This window comes from Perna viridis, chromosome 8 (assembly GCF_037379345.1).
Source record: "Perna viridis isolate PV_CMFRI_1.1 ecotype Kerala chromosome 8, ASM3737934v1, whole genome shotgun sequence".
Taxonomy (NCBI): Eukaryota; Metazoa; Mollusca; class Bivalvia; order Mytilida; family Mytilidae; genus Perna; species Perna viridis.
This window is the reverse complement of record NC_142452.1, coordinates 19817357-19838227: the sequence shown is the minus strand read 5'-3', so window position 1 is coordinate 19838227 and position 20871 is coordinate 19817357. Positions and strand designations below refer to the sequence as shown.

Sequence of the window (20871 nt, the reverse complement as noted above, 5' to 3'; positions counted from 1 at the left end):
AAAACATACAATCATACATTGCTGAAAGGCAAAGTGAAATGGACAATGCATACCAAGTCGTTGACATTATCAGATCATATAAAGACTTATCTTTGATCAAATGTATTTTACGTTGCATAGAAAACCCTAGATGTGTGTCTGTTTTCCACAATACCGAGGATAAACAATGTTTATTACACCTCGGCACCTTAAATGACATATTGATAAGAAACGATAGTGGATGGCGGTTTTATACGATGAATGAAGGTAGGTTATCAAAGGGGATTGTTTATAAGGAAGATCAAGGGAATTTGATTTAAACTGGAACGGTTATCAAAATAATATTATTCAAGGATAATTACTAAACAGGGAAAGTAGATACACAAAGAACATGGAATATCCCAAATAACGCAAGCAAGAAAACACATTATGGCCAAACTTCCTTCCAACGCTGATTTATTAGATAAATTTCATAATATTTAACGCTATCTTGCTTATTTGTTTGTGAAGAATAATCCTTACCTTTTCAAATACTCTGCTTAAATTTCCCCTCAGAAATTAACTTGAGTTACAGTTGATAAGGACAGTTTAAATTGTCGTTTTTTTTTTCGGAGTTTGATAATTCCATTTCACAAGACAAACTCAAAATTAAAATGTACCGCAAGAGAGACGATTTTTCTTTTCAAATTGTTAATTCTCGCTTTCTTGACGTGAACGTTCGTTTTGTTCTTTCATACGGTTTATTTATTTCTCAACTTCGATATGCCCATTTTGTAGCAATGTTTAAGACTTAAATGAAAGAAATCTCTGTTTTGTCAGAATATTGATCACGGGAATAATTACAGGAGATTTTAAAATCAACGAAAACGAATCTCTCCGTAAGGCCCTTCTAAAAGTCCCAAGTACATGTACCGTAAACCATGCACATTAAATTAGAATTATAGCTTTAAAGTTTTTATGAATGCCATAGACGACTGCACAAGAAAGTTGAAAATAGAAGACATTGATTCTCTGTCAGAGTGGGTAAAGGCTTTTAGGTCTTTTATTTTGAAACATATGACAGTTTAAGTATGTCAATGAATGTCAATGCCACATCAGTTTTTAGAGACTTCGATGTAGCAAAAACATTATCTAGTATACAGAATCTGTATTGGAAACACTTGCCATCTAATGGATTATGGGGCAATGGGGCATTGGGAATGGTGCAATGCATAATGGGCAATAGGGCAATGGGGCACAAGATATGAGGAATGGGGCATTGTGAATAGGGACTATGAATGGGGCAAATGGGAATGGGGCGTTGGGGAATAGTTTTGATTGGTCAATCAAAAACAAATGTTCTGCCCTTCTGTAAGCGATGTACCTATCATATTTTATGGCAGCATTCGAAAGCGTTATATAAAAGACATTTGAAATATTTTTAATGACTACGGTTGTCGCAGTTCGTTTCAATTATATATTGACATTTTTAATAATTAGTTTTTTTTGTACAATATCTAATGTGTGGTCATTATAGATAAAAAATGTTCGCGCTTATACGATTTCCAATTAAATGCCGTTATTGAATATTTGAACAGAAATAATTTTGTGTCACAGAGCAACTATAATAAGACCATTTTTTAAAAGTCCCAAGTACATGTACCGTAAACCATGCACATTAAATTAGAATTATAGCCTTAAAGTTTTTATGAATGCCATAGACGACTGCACAAGAAAGTTGAAAATAGAAGACATTGATTCTCTGTCAGAGTGGGTAAAGGCTTTTAGGTCTTTTATTTTGAAACATATGACAGTTTAAGTATGTCAATGAATGTCAATGCCACATCAGTTTTTAGAGACTTCGATGTAGCAAAAACATTATCTAGTATACAGAATCTGTATTGGAAACACTTGCCATCTAATGGGTTATGGGGCAATGGGGCATTGGGAATGGTGCAATGCATAATGGGCAATAGGGCAATGGGGCACAAGATATGAGGAATGGGGCATTGTGAATAGGGACTATGAATGGGGCCCTTCTGTAAGCGATGTACCTATCATATTTTATGGCAGCATTCAAAAGCGTTATATAAAAGACATTTGAAATATTTTTAATGCCTACGGTTGTCGCAGTTCGTTTCAATTATATATTGACATTTTTAATAATTAGTTTTTTTTGTACAATATCTAATGTGTGGTCATTATAGTTGTTACTTTATATGTATTATTTTGGTTATATTATGTTCCTTGTTGTGTGTGTATCTTTTCCATTTCTTGTCTTTGTCCCTGGATTACACTCTTTTTATTTTCACTAGAATTTTGGTTCCGTTGAATACTCTTTAGTTAATAGTCTACTAAATTCTTCCATAATTAAGAAGATTTGATTCTGAGGTTCGGTTCTACTTGTCTTAACTTAATCAGACGTGGAATTGTTCATCCTAGTTTTTATGGTAATATAATAAATAAAGCTAGAAAGTTTAAACAGAATCCGTTTTGTCTGGACACAATTTTAAATTTACCTATTCGTAAGGGTTTTCTGCACCATAACAGTTGTAAATTATTCCATTAAACGTACATGAAAGAAGGAATATATATATAAATTCGAGAAGTGACTTTTTTTTCAAATGTCTGGATAGCAATAATGATTGAGCTTATACCTGAGAAAATGTATTTGCCACAAAAACGGATGCAACTTTAGAATTTATAATCTAAAAAGAAAACAAATATAAGACACTGGTAAAAAGGATCATTTTTTTCTGTAATCAATTAATAGATTTCATTGGCTCTTTTTGTTACCCAACAATTGTTTCAATCATTTCATGCAGAGCAAGTAGTGGAATCCATCTCATTAACAGAAGTTGCCCAAGGGAAGTTGGCATACCAGAGTTCAACAAGTAATGCCAATACTGCAGATTTAGCTGTGGATGGAGATCTCGTTTCATTCCAACACACGCTCACGGAGACGTCCCCATACCTGGTTATAGACCTAGGTACAATCTATGACGTTGGGCGTGTTCATGTCTACAACAGGAAACCTTGCTGCTTTGGTATTAATATATTCATCACATATTTGTATATCAGAAACTAAATATTCTTATCAATGTGTTTCTATAAAAGAAAGAAAGGTTATAGAATACCAGGGGATAAAGGGCGTGATTCGCAATTTCAACTGACAACACTTCATTTAAACGACTGTAAAGTCGCCGATAAAATGATAACGGTTTGAAAAGCTGTGCAGATTGACGAAAGTAACTGTAGCGTTCGAGCAGATATATATTTCCCCTGGGGGGGGGGCAGATAACTTACAGAACACAACGCCTGTAGTACATATATAGAATCAATATTATTTTCAAAGAAATATATGATAACATATTTCAAAGTAATGACGTTTTGCTGTTGATAATTATAAGTCCAATTGTGTTTTAGGACAGGGAGTATGAAATCTTGAAATATAATTGAAATTGTATATGTATCCCCTATTAAAGTAGACCAATGTCTCCGCTAGTTGCTAAATGTTCGGTCGGCATTGATTTACATAAAAGTTTAATCAATTTCGATGGTCTACGTTTTACAGAGGAAAATTCTTTAGTTCATTCAAAGTCATCTAAAGAAAATTTAGGGAATTTTATATGCAAGATTTATGTTTTAAATTAATGAACTTTATTTTGTATATGTCTGCTGATGACAATTTCGTTTTTGCTTTTAGGTAATAGATTACATGACCTTGATATTTTAATTGGACGTGCTGAAATTGAACTTTCACTTTGTGCTCATTATCCAGGACCAGGAGAGAATGGCGATATTTTACCATTTATCTGCAGACGGACAATATCTTCCAGATATGTCAAACTGATTATTAATGATCAGGAAATACTTCATGTATCAGAAGTGAAAGTGTATGCTTATGAATGAGAACTTGAATACTTTGTAAGCTGTAAAAATATGGGGTTTCCCAAATACTTATTCGCTACTTATATATTGCCAAATTTTAATTGTATTCCTTAAAATATTCTTTTATTGAAATTCTTCCTGCAATATCCTGCTTATATGGCAGCAGAGCATAGTAGAAATGTCACATTCTTTAAATCTGATGGCGCGGTACAAAGTTCTGACATTTAATGTGACGGCACTACTTAGGAATGAAAATTATCAGGTCAACTCAGCGCAATTTCATTTCGGCAAGAGCAAGAGCGAAAAATCTTTTGCTGGCATTTGAGATAGCGCCTTTTAAAGACCAACTAGCTTGTCCGCTAACGAAAACAGACAATAGACACTCTGTTAATAGCAGTTGTGCCTCTTCTCCACTCCGATCTATTTCTGCACTGTGTGCCTTTTTCCATTATTTGCTGGAACAAAAGAAGTTAAAGAAACTTATCTAGTCCTTTAATTTTAACATTCACAAAAATGATTATAACTGATGACAAAAGGATATACTTGTTGGAAACTCCTACAATGAACTATATCCAAAAATTGCGTTAAATAAACAAATGACACATAAATCACAATCATAAAATCTTATGCTTGTACTCCCCTCCCCATGCAGGTCCGGGTGTAAAAAGAGCAGGTCTGCAGCAGCGCTAACCTTGTCGTAAAAGGCGATTAAATATTGCTCAGAAACCTAGCCACGGACTAGGCGCTCTGCCAACAAAGCAACTGGGATGTGTGCCCCTGGAAGTGGAATGGGGTAACCCTGGCATGTGACATGATGGGGTTGTCAGGCTATAATACGGCAAACCTGATCGCAAACCATAGTGGTGCACCGTGTTGGGAAAGATGTCACGTTCCTCGCACGTTAAAGAAGACTGCTGTGGTATTCGATAGGAGTAGGAACCTTTGCGCTCCGCCACAGGAGGCTAAATTGCCCGACTTTACCCGTCCCCCTTTTTTCTAGTGGCAATCAAAATTTGTCGACCCTGTTGTCCTTGTGACCCATCCTTTTTTTTCATTTCATCATCATTTCATGTTCATTGTATGATCCATTTCATGTTCATCGTATAAAAATAGCTGAAATATTGGTTCTCGGACGTTAAACCCCAACAAACAAACAAACAATTGTACTCCACACCGTCTCTAAATTAATAAGTATGGAAAGCAGCGTGGTTTACAACAATACGATGATAAATTAACACATGTCATCTAACTTTCCATATCCAGTAACATTTCAAATGCTTCAAGGTAGGAAATTATTCACGTACATACACGTACAAAAAAGCGCAACGTTTTGATGATTGCCCATATATTAGCGTCGTTGTATCTCAAAGTCTCATCCTGGTCTGATTGGACGATTAAAAGTGAGGCTATCAATATGACACACGACCATCATCTGCCGTAGATTTTCTTCTGCTCTCACTGGGCATGTTGGGAAAGTACCACACGTGTCATGGAATTAAGAACACTTATCTTCCTTATAAGATCCACTTCACCTCATATTTTGTTTATGTTGTCCGTTTTCCCGTACGCAATGAATGCTTTACTGCACATAGCTTTGTTTTATGTACAGCCTTTTCCTCGTTGAACATGTAGTTTTATACTACCACTTCTTTGAAAGTTAAGTTTAATTTAACTGACAGCATTTTGTGTATAAAGACAAATCGGATTCACCCCTTGTTGCATAGCTCTTAAGTGAACCTGTATGTAGTCTGCTTTTCAGCTTGATTAATTAGTTTTACGAATTTTGATAAAATATTTTTATGATTGGTTTTCATTAACATTGATTAAATTGATATAGATGTGAAAATTTATTGTTTAATAATCATTTGGTGGAGTCATATCTTCTTTAATGTATAGAAGTCTCAATTACTTTGTTGAACACCATGCACTGCAATCATGGTCAGAAATGGGGTTTAATATACAATATTCATATGGTGCTACAGATCAAGCATGGAAAATAGACATACACAACAAAGAACGAAAAGTTACTAAAATAAGAAAAAAACACGTTCAAAGAAATAAAAGTAATTTTGAGCAACCAAGATTCCACAAAAACCGGGAACATGGACCAGATGCACAATTAAGGTAAACGTCCTATGCTTTTCTAGAAAACCCGTCTTACTGCTCATAGAATACCACTTTTAGGATAGCCTGAAGAGTAAAGGGAAACTATGGCAATGACAAGTGAACAAATAGGTTCTCATGGTGAAGATGAACAGACCATGACAATCAACGAAATTTCGATAACGACAATAAAACTGTTGCAGAGATTACTTTAATTTTGTAGCAATAAAACCTTGTTCCGGAAGCTTACTTGTATGATGTGCAGGTGTAGCAATGTACAAAAAAAGACGCTTTGTTTCAACAGGCTCTGGCAGAACATATGAGTAGTAATATCAGCAATCCATACGCATGTGATAGAGGGGTGTTGCCTCCGATTGCTTATAATAAAAAACCCTATGAAATATATGCATCTATTCCTTCGTCCATGCATTAATTTTGAAAAGTATTGGAATGGTCCACAATCATCAAATGTTTTCGACAAAAAATATTTGTGTGATTCATAGGCTATTTCAATACTAGTACTTTTGAAGAAAGAAAAATGACGAAATCAATGTGTAGCGTTAAACAACACAGAAATTTAATTCAAGTCCTTACTGATCTGCAGTTCTGAAAAAAAAAAACGTGCTTCAAAGCTCTTTAGACCACAACCATGGTAAAAAGGGGATAAACACATGAGTTAGCCATTTATGTCGTTATTCATCCCTTCGTTAATCAATCAGGGTAAACAGTGCGACATAAATGGCATGCCCGTGGTAAAACAATGGTAAAATGGAGTTCATGCGATTCATTACTTAAATAGAAGCTTATAAATTGTTGCGTGTGATGATTTTTTTTCATATTACGAAGAAAATATTATACTTGTATCCAACTTTTATTAGTAAGTTTATTAAATATCAGATCATATAAAGACTTATATTTGATCAAATGTATTTTACGTTGCATAGAAAACCCTAGATGTGTGTCTGTTTTCCACAATACCGAGGATAAACAATGTTTATTACACCTCGGCATCTTAAATGACATATTGATAAGAAACGATAGTGGATGGCGGTTTTATACGATGAATGAAGGTAGGTTATCAAAGGGGGATTTTTCAAAATTAAGATCAAGGGAATTTGAATCGGAACGGTTATCAAAATAATATTATTGAATTATAAAAAGTAGACAATGAAGATTGACACATAAAGAACATGAAATTTCTCAAATAATGCGTACAAGAAAACAAATAATGGCTAAACGTAATAAAGATCCTTTCAACGCTGATTTTATTAGACTCAATACTTATCGCTACCTTGATTATTTTTTTGTAGTGAATAATCCTGACGTTTTCAAATACACTACTTAAATAAACCATTAAATTCAACAGCTGATACTATAGTTTTAGAGTGTTAGGTATATTTGTAAAAAAAACATTCGCACACATACACTTTGCAAAATTATGTCATTTTGAAGATTTGTGACTGAAATATAAGTGTCACAATCACCAAAATGATACTAACATATAATTTCAATATTTTACAGTGTTTTAATAATACTGGACCATTATTGAAATTAAACCGTTGTCGTCACATCAAAATGTGTGTGAGAAATATGTCATTTTGAGATATTGGACTGAAATAAATATATTACAGTCACACATATGATGCATAAAATGACAATATTAACAAATTATACAACAATATCAGGCCATTATTGAAATTAAATGTGCTCACGACCATAACTTTTGCATTATTTTTTAGAATTGTATACATTCTGAAATGAGTGTTTCCCCCATTTAGATTTGAAATAAAGCAATAATATCCATAAATAGTTAGATATGATCATTTTAAAAATAAGATTCATACAAATATCTAGTTTTAAGAATATTTTGCATGATTATTTCTCATGCAGCTCGGCTGCGAGATTATGAAACTTTAATAAAATTAGTTGCACAGAACTTAACGCATCCTAATGCATTGTATGTGTCGGATAAGACATTTACTTTTCTGAATGGGGAATGGGTACTGGACAACGGAAAATAAAGCGATGCAATAGAGGATAAGGCAATGGGGCAAGGGAGATGTTAAATGCGGCATGGGGCAATACGGGATGAGTAATGGGGCAAATGGAAAGTTTATCGACAAATATATTTTTGTACCAGCATACTGAGCCCACAACAATATTTGTTTTTGTCAGCAAACGATAATAAACATCCAACGTTTATTATCATAGGTAAACGTAGCAAATTGTGCATTCAGTTGAATGATATTAACCTTTGAAAATGATTTCAGTGTAAGTAAGACAACATAAAACAAGTTCCATTAACAATTCTGATAACATGTGCGTTAATCATTCGTGGCATCACATTATTCTGTATGTTATGTTTTGTTTTTTTTCTTTTGTACGGGTTGTTTTTTTTTTGTGAACTTCTATTCAACGATTTGCTTCGCATTTGCACCTTTAATTATAGTACTCCTTATTGTCAAATATAAAGTGTATTTGTATCTATTTATTTAACCCAATTATATACTCTGAAAACAATGAAAATATTTTCACGTGTGATTGAACTTATTGTACTTGTTTATCAAAATAGTTTTAGTACATGGGCTGAGATAACCCCAGTACACCTCCGCTCTTCAACCAAAATATGATTTTCATGTACCCTTATACCTCCTATTTACGAATCTTTTTTCGCCAAAGAATATACTGAAGTATTTTTTGTATTTATTTGTAAATATATTTTTAAACTGACATATGTATGTATCATCATGTAGCCCAATGTCTCACCTTTCAATTGTATCAAGAAGTTGCGGTAACATTTAGGGTTTTGCGGGAAATTAAAACAAAATGTACCCCTACCCCGCCGATTTGGTATCATTCGATAGATAATTTAATTGTCTACATAAATGTACCACGAAATTTTCAAGAAAGGATTTTCAAAAAAAAAAATAATTTAAACTAAAATAAAATAAAATAAGATAAAATAAATAAATAAATAAATAAATAAATAAAATGAAAATATTACCCCTACCCCTAGAAAACTGGTCTCACTATCAAACAGAGTTCTCATTCACGGCATACTGACATCGTAGAACTCATATTTTAGGTATTCATAATTAAGATAAACATCAATATGAACCCAAATATTAAATATTAATATATAATCGGTGTACAAAAGACATGTTGGGTACTGTTGTTTTAATTATCGATGTATCCAACATATCATGGCATTTCAGGGGCGTTTTTGTTAGTTTCAATGACATAATAGTGAGTTTTTTTTATAAAAAGGGGAATTTTCCGAATTTCATATTTCCTTCCATTTCACCTATAATTGACATTTTTTTCAAATACCTTACTTCTAATAAGCTTTTATATATTTAAATACAATTTTGTAGTGTCTTAGCCTAAGTAATAAATATTTAAATTTTGCCAAGTCCAGGTGAAAAATTGACACTCCCACCAATGAAAAGAAAACCTAAATTGAACCAAAATGTTAAATTTTAGCATGCAAGCGATGTAAAAAAAGACATATTTGGTACTATCGATTAAATTTTGATATATCTTCTCATTTCAGGCGAGTTATTTTCGATTTCAAGCTGACAAGAATAAGTGATAATTTAAAAAAAATGGAAAAATTCGGATTTTAATATTTATAAAATACCAAAATAAGCCATTTTTACTGAAGCATAAATACTCTAGAGGTTTTGACATTGAAAAATATGTCAATTTAAGCGATTTTCCGGCGGGGTAGGGGTACATTTTTTCATTTTACCGCAGAACCCTAAATGTAATCGCAACTTTGTAATACCATTGTAAAGTTGAGATATTGGGCGATTCGATGATACCTAAATTTGTTTAGTTTGTTCACACATACTTTCCCAGGAATGCCAAGACCCTCAACCAATTGAGTCACAAATATCTTGGCTTTTTGACCAAGTGGGGTACAATTATAGGCTGATACTGAATACGAAGAATATTCTTTAGCGACAAATTGATACGGTAATGGGAGGTAACAATGTCCCTAACAACCGTGAAGTTTATGAGTTTGGGGTGTGCACGGTGGATCATCTTAGCCCATGGACTATTTAATAGCATTAAAAAACTTAAATCTCTATCGGGCAAGTCAAAATCAATTGAGGTATGTAAAAAATTTCCACTTTTCTCGGAAAATCCATAGACATAGGACAGGGGCAATAAATAAAAAGTCACTTTATTAATTGACATGTTCTGTATAATAAGTCAATTCATTTTTATAATTGTTACAAACCAAATAATAATGGTATCGTGAAAAATAATTGTTGTGAATTATTCAAATAAACGTTCATATAAAAATGTAAGAGGGAAAGTATAGATAACAAGGAGAAATTTATAAATATATATAAACAAGGAAAAATGTGCATTTTTCGAATGTCTAGGAAGTATAATAATTGCGATAATACCCCTTGGAAAATGTATTTGCCCCAAAACAGATGCACCATTTTAATTCATTAACCAAAACAATAATAACAACAACAACAATAAAAAAAAATAAGAATAAATAAAATAAAATAAAAAAATAAATAAATAAAATAAAACAAGCGGGTGCGTAAATTCAACTTTTTTATTGGGAAAAAGGCTACTTTATTTCTGTAATCAATTTATATGTGATTGGTGCGTTTCATTGCCAAATGATCATTTAATTCATTTCAAGCCGAGCAAGGTGGGGAATCTATCTCAATGATAGAAGTTGCCCAAGGGAAGATGGCATATCAGAGTTCAACGAAGGATGACAAAACGGCAAATTGAGCAGTGGATGGGAATCTCGACTCATTCCAACACACGCTCCAGGAGACCTCTCCATACTTAAATGTTGATCTTGGCACCAACTATGACGTTAGACGTGTTGACATCTGTAACAGGAAACCTTGCTGTTATGGTATTGATTTTTTTTAGATTGATAGACGGCCTTTGTAATATTGCCCTATTGTAGAAGACCCTTGTAAGTTGGGAAACTCGTGTCTGATCCAAATTTGTTTATTTGCAAATAAAATAGGTTTTAACTGATCAGCCCGAAATCTTGATATCGGCCGCGAGAACTTGAGCCCGAGTGACGATAACAAAGGCAATAATATAAAGACCCTGTACTAATATGTTAATCATATATTTTTATACCAGTAATATAATATTTACAGTTTAATTCTCTTAAAGAAAGAAAGAAAAAAAAAATGACTTTGACATCGCAGATGAAGGTGTTAATTGTTTTCTTTTTTGCGGAAATGATGTCAGTAAACTACAGCTCACGATTGAGTAAATATTTATCTCATAAAACTACAGCTCACGATTGAGTAAATATTTATCTCATAAAACTACAGCTCACGATTGAGTAAATATTTATCTCATAAAACTACAGCTCACGATTGAGTAAATATTTATCTGATAAAATGATATTGCCCTAGCGACAGGTAAGGAAAATGACGCCTTAATTACATGTGCAAAAAATATGTTATTTCAAAGAAATATGCAATAACATATTGTAAGACAACAATGTTTAGCTGTTTATTATTAAGAATGAAATCTTGAAAAATGATTGAAATGGTATATTCATCCCCTAAACAAGTAGTCTAAGTCTCCTCTAGTTGCAAAATGCTCAGGTGTTTGCATAGATTTGAATGATTGCTTCTGTGTATTTTTTCCTATTTCTAGACTCTTGTTGTTTTGAATAATAAGTATATACCAATTGCAAGGGAGCAGAAGGGTCCTATGTTCAAGTTGCTGCATGTATTTGTTGAAATATACACGACAAAAAATTTCATACATCGTGAGAGTAACGATTGACTAGAAATGCAATAAGTTTGATATCCTACGCTTTATTGTTATGTGAGGAAAATCAGGCTCTCTCTGGTATAACTACGCGAAACATAATATATGGGTCAATATAAATAAAGTAATCCTTAGTACCAGTACCTTGAGTACTCAAGAATCAGGACAATGACAATTGGTTGAATCTTTGCCGAGTTGATAGTGTTTAGTTATGGAGCAGTAAATAGAGTGAAATTACTGTTATCATTTCAATTAGAGTTTTAATGAAAAACTTCCCAATACCGTGTATAAAAAATGTCATCGCAATATGGATTCAATCTTCCATATTTGAGAATGAGGTCATAGCGAAAGTTTCGATACAAATGTTTTAAAAACAAAATCAAGTTTGTTGACCTAAATGTTTTTACAAGAAAATTTCTAGGTTCATTCATGGTCAACTTTGAAAGCATTTAGGGATATATATATCTATACTTGGAATATAAGATATTATCTAATGTAAGTAATGGTTGGATCAAAACAAGATGTTTTAAAATGGTTAGCTAGACGTCAGCTGATGACAATTTTGTGTTTACTTTTAGGTAACAGATTGCGTGACCTTGATATTTTAATTGGACGTTATAATCTGGAATTGTCACTCTGTGCTCATTATCAAGAACCAGGAAAGAATGGCGACATATTACCATTTATCTGCAGACGGACAATGTCTTCAAAATATGTCAAACTGATTATTAATGATCAGGGGATACTTCATGTATCCGAAGTGAAAGTGTACGCTTATCAATGATTATTTAAGGATTTGTAAATTGTTAGTATATGGGGTTTCCTAAATTCTTATTTGCTTCATTTTTGTGAAATTTTTCTTTGGTTTCCGATTGGAGATCTTTTCTGCTTATTTTACTTTTATGCCAGTAATGCAGAAATGTTACATTAAATAAATCTGATGGCATGGTAAGAAGTTCTGATTTTTAACATGACGTCACGAAAGAGTAATTAAGGGAACCAAGGTTATAGCGGTAATCAAAAAAATGTAATCCAGGGACAAAGACCAGACATGGAAAACAGACATGCACAACGAAGAACATAGAGTAACTAAAATCATACATACAAAGTAACAAAATTAAATGAGCAACTCGGACTCCATTAAAAACGAAGGAATGAAGTAAGTAATCAAAACAGGTCAACTCAGCTTACTTCAATATCGGCAAGTGCAAGAGCGATAAAAAATCCTTTGTTGCATTGAAAGGAGTACTTTTGAAAGACCAACTAGCGTCCCTACATCCATATCAGTCTTTTATTTTCTTATGAATGATTGTTTAAAAGCATGTGCATTCAAAACACTTTATTGGACGTTAACAGGGTTTCCATACACAACTCAGGCAGTAGGTAACAGATGATAAGGTTTGTGTTGACAAATGCATTCTCTCCAACAGTTGATTATTGGTTGTTTGATTAACTGCAACGACTAAAGAAAATAATTTACTTGTAAAGCATTGAACTCATTGGAAAATGAAGATAACTCTTTATTTTGTGCAATACTTGTTTGCCTTGTCATGGAACTTAAAGGTCATTTTGTGAGCCACTCATTGTCGATTTAACCAAATCTATGACAGAGATACCTTTTGTATGATATAAACACGACATTCGATTCAAAGATTTCGTAGAGAATAATCTGTATTTTTCGACCCATATAATAGGATTTGCCTAAATTGACATAGACGGCCTCTCAAGTACCGGTTTAACTAATATTCCAAGAAATATAGACAAAGTGAACTCTCAAAACAACATAAAAACTTGCGGTCAAGTTGCAAATAAGTGGAAAAGCATGTCCATGTAACATAGTTTTACCAATATTATAGAACAGACAACATATTTGTACAAAATACAGACAATAGCCCTGTAAAAAGCAATTGAGCCTCTCTTTGTTCGATCTTTTTCTGCACCTTTCTTCATTCCTTTCTCGAACAAATGAAACATAACTTGATGTAGTTCCTTAATTTCAAATGCCACTAAAACGATTATGATTTATAACTAAAGAATTATATTTATCGGGACTTCTCATATGGAATCTATCTAAATATAGCGTTTAACTGTATGGCAAAAGCATCAGACATGCAAAATCTACCGGCTTTTCTTCCTATCCATCTCGAGATTATTAAACATAGAAAGCAGCATTGTCTATAACATGCACGATAATTAGATTGCATTTAATTCCACTATCTAGCACAATTTCAGATGTTTCAATTTATTAAATTATTGACGGACAAAAACGTACAAGAAGTACTACTTTGAAATTGTTGTTCATAGATTTACATCGTTGCATTTCAAAGTTTGCATAGTGATCTGATTGGCCGATAAAAAGTGGAGGCTATCAATATGATAGTAGACAATCTGTCATAAATTTTCGCCTGTTCTCAACGGGTCTGACGGAAAAAAAGCACTACAGGTTACATAAAATTCAGAGCACTTTATCCTTTATAAGATCCCGCTTCACTTGATTTTGTATATGTCGTCCGTTTTCCTGGACGCAGTTTTGATACTCTTTGAAATGTGGAATTTCTTTTTTCAGCTAATGTTTTATTATACATGGCATTGTTTTTTCCACAGCGTTTCCCTCTTTAAACATGTAGTTATTTTTTATATATAAAGACAAATCGGACTTATCTCTGTCTACATGGCTCTTAAGTAAACCGGTACGTAATATACTTTTCAGCCTATAATCCCATTGATTAGTTTTACGTATTTCGATAAAATATTTTTAATAGTACTTTTCAATAATGAACCATTTGATATATTTTGACATTTTATCGTGTAATAATCTTTTATTGGAATAATAATGTATTTTTTTAATGTATAAAACCTAATTGCAACTGCGTTCCAGTCGTGGTCAGAAAGTGGTTTAATATTCAATATTCGTATGGCGCTACAGTTTTATGAACAGCAAACGTAGGCCTACACAATGAAGAAAGAGAAATAGCCAAAATGATAACAATAATAAAAAAGAAACATACACACACATTCAAAGAACTGAGAACGTGGACAAGGTGCAAAGGTAAGGTTAGTGTTCAATGCGATAAATTGCTCATAGGATATCAATTCCGGGACAGCCTAAAGAGTATAGGAAAACTATGACACTGACAAGATAAAGAAATCGGTTCTTTTGGTGGAGATAAACACACAATAGCGATTGTCATGTTCGCGATGACTTTAATATAACCCTGTTACAGAAGCCTATTTGTTAGAGTTCTAGCGATACAAAAAGTCTGCGTAGTTTCGGCAAGCTCTGGCATAACGTATGAGTTGTGATATGAATACTTCATACGCAGGTGCTGAAGGGATGTTGCCACAGATGAAAAGAAAGAGTAGTCAAGGGAATCAAGGTTATAGCGGTAATCAAAAGAATGTAATCCAGGGACAAAGACCAGACATGGAAAACAGACATATACAACAAAGAACATTAAGTAACTAAAATCATACATACAAATTAATAAAAGTAAATGAGCAACTCGGACTCCACTAAAAACTGGGAGCATGGACCAGGTGCACCGGTAGGGTAAGCGTCCTCTGCTTTTCTAGAAACACCCGCCGAGTTGCTCATAAAAAGTCAAGTCCGGGGTAGACAAATGAGGAAAGATAAACTATGACCCGTTGAATAAATAAGTTTTCATGGCGCTGATGGATACACCATAAGGATCCACGAGTTCAGTTGACAATTCTGAATGAAAAGTCATAGATGGATAAAAGAAATGGATGTTACTACCGATGAAAGGAAAATTGATGATACTGAATAACTAATAAACAACTTATAAAATGGACTATGAGTAACAAAAAAGTATTTTGTCGGTAACATTCGATGATTCTTGCACATTAAAACTCACTTTGTAAATTTAAAAACAGGTTCTCGCCTGCATAAAATTAATTAGTGAATTATCTATAGATAAAAAAGAAAATCATTTTCAGTTACTATTTTAAACTTGTTTAAACGTTTTAGTTGAGTAGAACTTTTAGGAACATATCAATTATTTAGTTCCATTTGAAACCATCTAGTCTTCAGTACTAATAAATACGACATTAGCATGTACAGTATTGTTCTTGCAGTATTGAAATGAAAACATTACATGTAAGGGCATTATAAAACATATTTTTGTTTAAATTACAGTGCAAATAAAACAATTATCGATTGAAAAAAGCTGTCTTTCAATAACACTTTATGCATATACAATGTACATGCATCTGTCCGTGAACTTGTCCTGATGATAATTGGGTATATGTTGTTCTTAACTTTTTGTTTTTGTATCTCAATCATAAGTGAAGTCTTTATGGTGTAGTGAAAGTTCACTTTGTCTGTGTTCCTTGGAATAGGTGAACCGTTACTTAAGAGGTCGTCCAAGTAGAAATGAGGAAAAAATGTGATATGGGTGCCAAAATTTATATAATTTTCAACTGAATGTTTGAATCCTTTGCAATGTTTATACAAAAGAATTTAAAAGTAAGAAAACTTAGAGACAAAGCCATTAAAGAGGAGATCCAACTTTCGTTACACAAAAGATTTACAGTTTCAGAAGACAAGGATGATGATATAATCCACAAAATCTGGAAATAGACCAATCAAGCAATACTAGAAACTATTTAACGCCAGTTTAAAACTAGTTAGGCAGATAGATTGAAGTATATTATTGGAAAAGAGAAAATGAATAGCCCCTTCAAATGATCTACCAAATATAGAATATGGACACGATCTGAGGATCGAAACAAATAACCAAAACAGGGGTAAGAACTTCAATCAAGCATATAGAAAATGGGAAAGCTGAGGGATAGACGACAAACCTCTAGAAGCAATGACAACATTAGATTACATCTCTTTTGATAAATTTCATCGTCGCATAAAACAATGATTGATTGATTGTTGGGGTTTAACGTCCGAGCAGCAATATTTCAGCTATTTTCAGACAATGAACATGAAATGGACGATAAAATGAATATGAATGATGATGAAATGAAAAAAGCGATGGGACACAAGGATAATAGGGTCGACAAATTTAGATTGCCACTAGAAAAAGGGAAGTATGGGTAAGGTCGGGCAATTTAGCCTCCTGTGGTGGAGCGCAAAGGTTTCTACTCCTATCGAAAACCACAGCAGTCTTCTTTAACGTGCAAGGAACGTGGCATCTTTCCCAACACGGTGCACCACTATGGTTTTCGGTCAGGTTTTCCGTATTATAGCCTGACAACCCCAGCATGTAACACGCCAGGGTTACCCCATTCCACCACCTGGGGCACACATCCCAGTTGCTCTGTGGGCAGTGCGCCTAGGCCCCGGCTTGGTTTCTGAGCACTATTTAGTTGCCTTTTACGACAAGCTGAGCGCTGCTGCAGGCCTATTCTTTTAACACCCGGACTTGCATGGGGCCTCATAAAACAAAATGTGGAAGGATTAACATATTCCTGAGGAAGAAGTGAAGGAATCCTGGTAAAGTAATAGTTCCATCTGTGCAAGCTTAAGACAGATATAACTTTGCTTTCCCTTCCAAGAACGTCCTATGTCAGTCTCTTGCAAAGAATTAAGAAGAAAATATTATCAGACGAACAAGTAGTATTCAGGCAAGAAAGATCATAAACCGACCAAAGTGTTACCTTATTAATCATCATAGAGAAAACAATTGAAGGGCAAACAACTTTATATCTCAAATTTATAGACTTTGAAGTAGCATTTGACACTATTGACCATCAAGGAATATAGAGCATTCTCGTTAATTATGGCATTCCTGAACAAAATCATATCTTTTTTTCGACAGCTTTATGATGAATTAACTTGTCACGTAACTATGATGGACGCCTCATAGATATTTCCCTGTATCTATTGGAATCAAGCAAGAATGACTACACCGTCATATTTTTTTCTGATGAAAGTAGACTGAGTCAGGCAAACAGCTCAAATCATAACTTTGGTCCTGAAATGGACATAACAATCAAGTCAAGAAATCTTTGTTTTACCGACGCCAGCTTTTACATTGCGTTTGCTTTTTATAAGCAATTTGACAAAAAATCGATCAAGAAGAGACAATTTCAATAAATTGATGGTTTGATAACCAACAAATTATACAAGTTCGTTTAAACATTATCTATTATGATTGATTATTTCACATTTTCTCATTAAACCAATCATACTTATTTCAATGAACTAATAACTAAAATAACTTTTCATTCAAAGTATTAAACAAAATAGGACACATTGCGTGCTGGTTAATGAAAGGAAAATAAATTATCCAACAACTTCTTGGAAAAGTCACTCCCTTGACGGAATTTCCGAAGGTTTAATACAATGTCTATTTTTTCTTTCAGTGACCGTGACAATTAAAGTATTGGGAATGTAACAATAAGACTTTAATGATTTCATTTATTTTACCTGATCGTTACATCAGCATATCTTTAAAGTAAAACAAATGGGCACGCTCGGAGAGTATAAAACAAATTGCATGTTTTAATGATGCTACATCATACGTCTTTGCAAATGTACAAACATAAAATAATTATATTAATGTATTTATTTCAAAATTACAACCAAACTTGTCGTTTTTATTTAATTTCTGTGCAGCGAAGTAGATATGGGAAGATTTTTTTCTTCAAATTTTGTCGATGCACAGAAGCGGATGCAGAAATTTGAAAAGATGGTAATCACGCTATTGTTTGCACATACTCATGTTTTTCAAGATAAGTAATTCTGTAATGTACATGAAATAAATCTTTAACGTTTAGTCACTTTGTATAAATTACTCAGTGAATCCTTAATATGTTTAGAATGCCCTTTACGGTAAACAGTGTTGATTTAACTATTTTTAGGAGTGTTTAAAAGTAAAAACTTGATGCCGTTTAGCGTTGACCATATAATACATGTAAGACTCAGTTATATATGCTACATGTATTTCTAGCTGGTCCATTAGGAATTTGCTTCAGACATTTGTCAGTTAACATATTTGTAAATTAAAAACATAAATCAGTTCGTGTGTAACAAAAAATATGCGCAGCGTGTTTATGAACATAAGGGGTCTTATCGTAGATTACAAGGGCATTTCTTTGTATTTGTCTATGGAACATTTTTCTTCAATACAAGTAAATCAAACGTTTTTGTTAATAGAAATTGCATCAAAAGAAATCAACACCATTTATATAATATTTGTACAATTGAATTTTGGTTCAACATAATCATTCTAATATGTATAAATGTAATCTTCAACATTTCTGATATATTTCTATTGTAGGCCACAGGTTGCACAATCTCGATATCTTGATTGGCGACACTGATATTGGCATGGTGCTGTGTTATCATTATGAAGGACCAGGAAAAAACGGCGAACATTTAGTATTCCCGTGCAAACGAACAATATCATCCAGATATGTTAAACTTATTATTAGAGCCACTGAAGCACTGCATGTGTCTGAAGTAAAAGTGTACGCATATCAATTATAAGTATGAATAAATCCATGAATAAATGCATAATTTCATAAATCATAGGTCGTACAATTTTTATTTAACAATTGAATGTAAATCAATAACGTAATGTCTTACTTTTTCGTACCTTATTTTGTGATTTACCAATTTTTTCGTGTTTTGTTGTTTTGTCTTGTTGTGATGATTTGTTTATTTGTGTGTTTCTTGTTTTGTTTTCAATATGATTACCTTTGTATTTGCTCTCTGGACATATACCTTTCTCTTAATCTATTGTTTTATTTCTTATCTCTTAATTATTTCTTTTCTTATATTTCCTTGTTATAACCTCCGCTAGAAATGCGGTAAGTACATTGATGTCATCGACCCCTTTCCGTACGTCTGTTATCCGTTCGTTTGTTCCCTGTATTACCCCGCTACTCCTCGGAATTCACTGAATATAAGTCGTTGCTACTTTCTCAAATTTTTATCACATGATGCTTTCGTGTACCATCTGAATGTCATCTTCTTAATGCGAAACATAAACCTGTCATTGGCTGAAGGGAAGACCGTCTTTGTATTTGCAACTACTTTCAAACTTCTAAAAGGTGTTTAATAAAACTTAAGGCAACCTTTTCTACACGGTGTCATTGTGCAGCCATAATTTGATTTTTCATCTGGTAGACTCTTTACAATTACCTGATGCATGAACTTTTTCCTTGACCGATAAATGAAAGAGGCATTATCTTATCCAAAACTCCTGTAAAACCAAATAAAATGGAAACAAGATTTCCACAACCCCTTTCTCAAGAGTAATCAAGAGTTCTTGCTCGATACAAAAATACTGCATAACAAGCTCTGGCATAACGTATGAGTTGTGATATGAACACTCCATACGCAGGTACTGGAGGGATGTTGCCACAGACGAAAGGAAAGTTGAGAATTCTGAATAGAAAGTCATCACGTCAAATGACGCTATTTTGTACCTCCTTTTTTTTTTTTTTGTTTTTTTTTGTTTTTGTTTTTATTAACCATCTGAGCCAATTTAGGGTATATTAAATGGAGTCTTTGAAGAGTATAAGGTTATGACAATGACAGATATGTTGATATTTTTTGTTCTAGTTAATAGAAAAATAGAAAAAAAGACGTCAAGATCCAAGTAAATGACCAAAACAAAAACAAACAAACAAACAAACAAAAAAAACTTGAAACAACGAAAAACTACATACAGAATCTAAATAACAGATTAATAAAATAATAAAAAAATATTACGTTGAAGAACTAGTTATAAAAGAAACAAGAAAGCACAGAAACTCTAAAGCATTTGAACTTCACTTTTAATTGTGGTATTATCTATCACATTTGCTGAAAATGTGTTTAGTAGTGTGTGTCGTGTAGTGTTTTATGCATGAAAAGTGGTTTAAGCTTCACCGATTTGTAGACAAAACTGTTTCAATTTTTTACAGATGGTTAAAGGTATAAATCATTCTTCTCACTCGTTTGGGACTTTTTCAGATTGCCTAATTTTGTATACTATCTTGTCCAACTACTTGAAAACTTAAAAATCAAGTCTGATTAAATTCTAAACTTTTTGTGAAGTCAATTTCAAGGACTTGATCGGAGTTACCATAGAAGTTAAGTAATTTCAACTTTTGTATCGCCGGTTCCATGACTATTTAGACAATGTCACAAGTATCGCAGATAAATGTGATGAGAAT

General features: G+C 33.1%; 1 protein-coding gene and 1 pseudogene across 1 annotated transcript; both read left to right on the top strand.

Annotated features, from left to right (window-relative positions):
* The first annotated feature begins 236 nt into the window (after positions 1-236).
* Positions 237-4204, top strand: LOC148609687 (fucolectin-1-like). Its single transcript, XM_088543143.1, has 3 exons — positions 237-246; positions 2784-3005; positions 3665-4204. The coding sequence occupies exons 1-3, from the start codon at positions 237-239 to the stop codon at positions 3868-3870; spliced, it is 438 nt and encodes a 145-aa protein (XP_088399269.1). The 3' UTR covers positions 3871-4204.
* Positions 4205-10647: 6443 nt separating this feature from the next.
* On the top strand, positions 10648-19195 carry LOC148609686 (fucolectin-6-like; annotated as a pseudogene).
* Positions 19196-20871: the final 1676 nt, after the last annotated feature.

Excerpts from the sequence above, each read along its gene's own strand:
- LOC148609687 (XM_088543143.1), top strand. Across the intron at positions 3,006-3,664 it reads CAGGAAACCTTGCTGCTTTG|GTAATAGATTACATGACCTT; the intron begins GTATTAATATAT and ends TTTTGCTTTTAG.